Source organism: Austrofundulus limnaeus, unplaced genomic scaffold (assembly GCF_001266775.1).
Source record: "Austrofundulus limnaeus strain Quisiro unplaced genomic scaffold, Austrofundulus_limnaeus-1.0 Scaffold788, whole genome shotgun sequence".
Classification (NCBI taxonomy): Eukaryota; Metazoa; Chordata; class Actinopteri; order Cyprinodontiformes; family Rivulidae; genus Austrofundulus; species Austrofundulus limnaeus.
The window spans coordinates 122,500-126,072 of record NW_013953190.1 but is presented as its reverse complement, the minus strand read 5'-3'; the positions used below and the strand labels follow the sequence as shown (position 1 = coordinate 126,072).

At 34.8% G+C, this 3,573-nt stretch overlaps 1 protein-coding gene across 1 annotated transcript in view; it reads right to left on the bottom strand.

Moving 5' to 3' along the window:
• Positions 1-3,573, bottom strand: part of LOC106532533 (CREB-binding protein) — a gene marked incomplete at both ends in the record, with an annotated part of 38,082 nt that overhangs the window by 12,113 nt on the left and 22,396 nt on the right. The window contains 3 exon segments of the mRNA XM_014028625.1: positions 92-148; positions 382-462; positions 1,838-1,926. Of these exon segments, the coding sequence (XP_013884079.1) occupies positions 92-148; positions 382-462; positions 1,838-1,926 (227 nt within the window).

The following is a 3,573-nucleotide window of genomic DNA, read 5'->3' as shown; positions in this document are numbered from 1 at the left end:
AATTATGCTGAGTCAGGCTTGATTTTTAGTGATCTTTTCCTGTTAAATAAATAAATCAAATCAAACCAATTTAAAGGTGGAGTCTACTTACGGTTCAGGGTCAAGTACGTCGTTCTTCTTGCGTTCAAACTGGTCTTTTGATATCATGCTGAAGTGTCCATTAAATGAAGAGAAAAACATGAATAAKTTTTTTTAATCTAAGTCAATGCATTTAAGTAAATGTTAAAAACAAGCATTTTCTCAGATCAACATGCAAGCAACATCTGAACACAATTTGGACAGCTGAAGATTTCAATATTTCATTTAAAACCCTTTTTTAATAACTGCATCTTTATTCTAAATATAATTTGTTAAAGCTTTACTAACACTGTTTGTTCTTACGTTTGCGGTTGTGCAGGATCATCTCCTAAGGTCACACTGTCCCCCTGGATCTCATTGAAGCATTTTTCACAGAAATGATACCTGTAAAAAAAGACATTAAATATGTAACAATGTAGCTGGAAGACAGAAAACACAAGAGCTTTGGTGCCGCTCATCTATTAGCAGATGGTCTGCTGATTAAACTGATCAGATTTTTTTTCTTTTCCTCCATGTTGAGGGAGAGAAAGGCATTTGTTTTTATTGTGGGTTTATTGTGTATACTTTTGTACAGCACCTTGAGCTGCTTTTAGTTTGAAGTGTGCTTTATAAATAAATAAAATGAATTGAATTAAAGTGTAACTAATCCCCCCCTTGTGAAAATATACACTGAGGAGCACTGCCTAAAGTGTGGGGATGAGTGAGGAGGTGTGGCCAGGACGAGAGAAGATAGCTTAAATTGAAAAGCTAACAATTCTGAAAACATTTGATTTTTCTAAAAAAGGATTAACTTGTAAACAATAAAGTTATATGAAAAGTAGTAGACATAGTTAAACCCAAAGAGAGCAGCACAACGTTTTTAGATCAAATATTGTAGATTTAAACTATTTTAAACAGAAATGTTAAACTTTAGTCATAAATAGAAAGGCATTACCATGTGGGCACAATTTAGTCAGTTTTTCTGCAAAAAAAGTTGGTTTTGGGGTAAGTTCCTCTTTAAATTGTGATTTGATGTTGAGCAGCTGGTTTATGACTTTCTAAGTCGACTGTGCACCAAGTGTGCACGTTTTATAACAGAGAGCAGGAAATCCTTCAGCTCTTATTCAGATTGTAACTGTCGCTASAGCCTGATGCCGTTTCTCTTCTAAGTGGCCGACGAAGGGAAGGAAAGGGTTGCAGTTGCTCAGTTTATACAGCAGGAGGAGCAAAAACACACAATATGGACAATAAGGTGCCACATCTCAACTGCAAATGAAATGTAATGATGGGCAAGGCTGTTTAAGCCTTTACTAAAACTTCATTTTTATTATTACAAGAAATAGGGACAGAAACAGTGAAATAATTTAGACTTTATGCAAACACAGGTAAAWACACCAATCACATTACTTTCTTGCATTGGTCTTTGAGTTTTAAAGTCTTGTATTTAAGGAATGATGTTGGAAACTTGACAATAATTAACTGTGAAGAACTCATTTTGCATCGTTACACTGTTACAGGACCAGGAGCAACTATTGCTGATAGCAAGTCAGCAGCACAAGAACCACAGAAACCCTTCAGTAGCTAATAATGAGCAAATCAGATCGTCCAGGGGATCGGCAACACCGTTAAAGACCTGCATTTATTCAGTTTTATACCCTTTAAAACATACATAATTCATATACACATATTATTTACTCAGACTAAAATGCAGGTAGATAGTACTAGCATCTACTGTGGAGCAAAACCATTAACGAGTGCAAAAATAAACCTTTGTAAATACCTGTTCTGGTAACTGTAGTACGTCCCTCCAGTAGGAATGGTGCAGAGCTGCTTACCGTAGCAACACAGCGTTTGAGGGGAAAATTCGTACTGCAGACACAAGATGGAAGAAAAAGCTTCTCAGTGGTAATTTCTGTTAGATGCGTAAAGAGCAATCATATCATGCTCTAACTTTAAGCATAAAGTTTTTCCCTTTTCAGTTTAAGATAAACTGAACATTAGGTACAGACATTTAACAGTGCAAAAAAWCCTTGTATTAATCCCATCAACTAAGAATGTATCTGAAAAATGACCAGTCTTAAACTCACACACACACATAGTTTATTGCCTGAAACAAATATGTAAACTTTAAATGTCAAAATGTTTATCATTAATGCAACACAGTCAAAAAATAAACTGAATCAAATTAGCAGGAAAATTAACAGAAAGGCAGGAAGTGCTGTTTAACTCCCACCACTTCTACAGGTCAGTCTTATTACATTTAGTGCGTTGCATTCATTTGTCTCCTTAATTTAATGGGTAAAGCCACGTGACTACATTCCTACAAAAACAACTCTCATTTCTTTTTGATGCAGTTCTTACCAATAATCTGTACAATAAGCTGAATATTCAGCCTTTTTCTTTTAAAGGGCCTGTGACATCAGATTTTTGTAATAAACATGAATGCATTTTTGGAAAAACAACATTGACAGCATGTTACAAAACAAATTTCATGCCTCTGAGATGAACGGTTGTTGAGATATTTGCATGTGAAGAAACAGGAAGTGATGTCAAAGGGGAATGTCTGCATGTAAACGGAGCGTTGTTACAACAGCTAACAACAGAGACTGTGGGGAAGAATCTGATGTTTCTTTAGATTATTTTTTAGTCGCTATCAAAAAGAGTCGAAGAGCAAAAGTTTAAATAATTTTGTTTTAATAAACAAAGACCAGAGATTTTATTTTATTAAAGAGTTCCCTTTCGATGTCACTTCCTGTTTCACTTTGGCCGAGCGAAATTCAAAAGAAAATATGCCAGTTATTGTGACTAAATGGGTAAAATCCTGTGTACCATGCCAATTTTCTCAAGTATAATGATATTTTCTTTGACTTTTTCCATTTGAAGCATAGGCATGTCACAGGCACTTTAAAACCCATAAATAATAATATTCATTTTATTTATTTGTTATGTTGGAAGCTTTTAAAGTAATATTTTGAAAGTCTTCACATTTTGCTTTGTGATMTACTGTAAACGCCATGTTGACTTTAAAAAATAAATTTGAAAAAACTTGTGGAATATGATTTTCACAGGAAAATTAGTTGTTTAGTTTATTTGATTAACCAACAATTCTTGGATAATGGCAGCCCTAGTTCATAGTGAGAAAGGCGTTGGAAAATTAATCTTAAGTTTGTAAAATTGTCACAGAGTCTGAATGACGAAGCTGAAGTTGGCTTCCGATTCCAACTTCCGATTCGGGAAATGACTAAAGGGACACTACAACTAATTTTTCACTACCTTGCGCGTGTTTAACCTGCTCTAGCCCAAAAACTACAACACCTGGACTCTTCAAATCTGGACTAGATTATTCTACACTAATACAAGAATAATAAAAACTAAGTCTGAGCTTTGGGAAACCTTTCTCTGATTTGTGAAACTTCAACAAAGTTTGTTTTTCATCGTTTTTATGCAACTGGACCACATTAGACCTGGTCCAGCTCAAAAACGACAACACCTGGACTCTTCAAACCAGGACTAGAT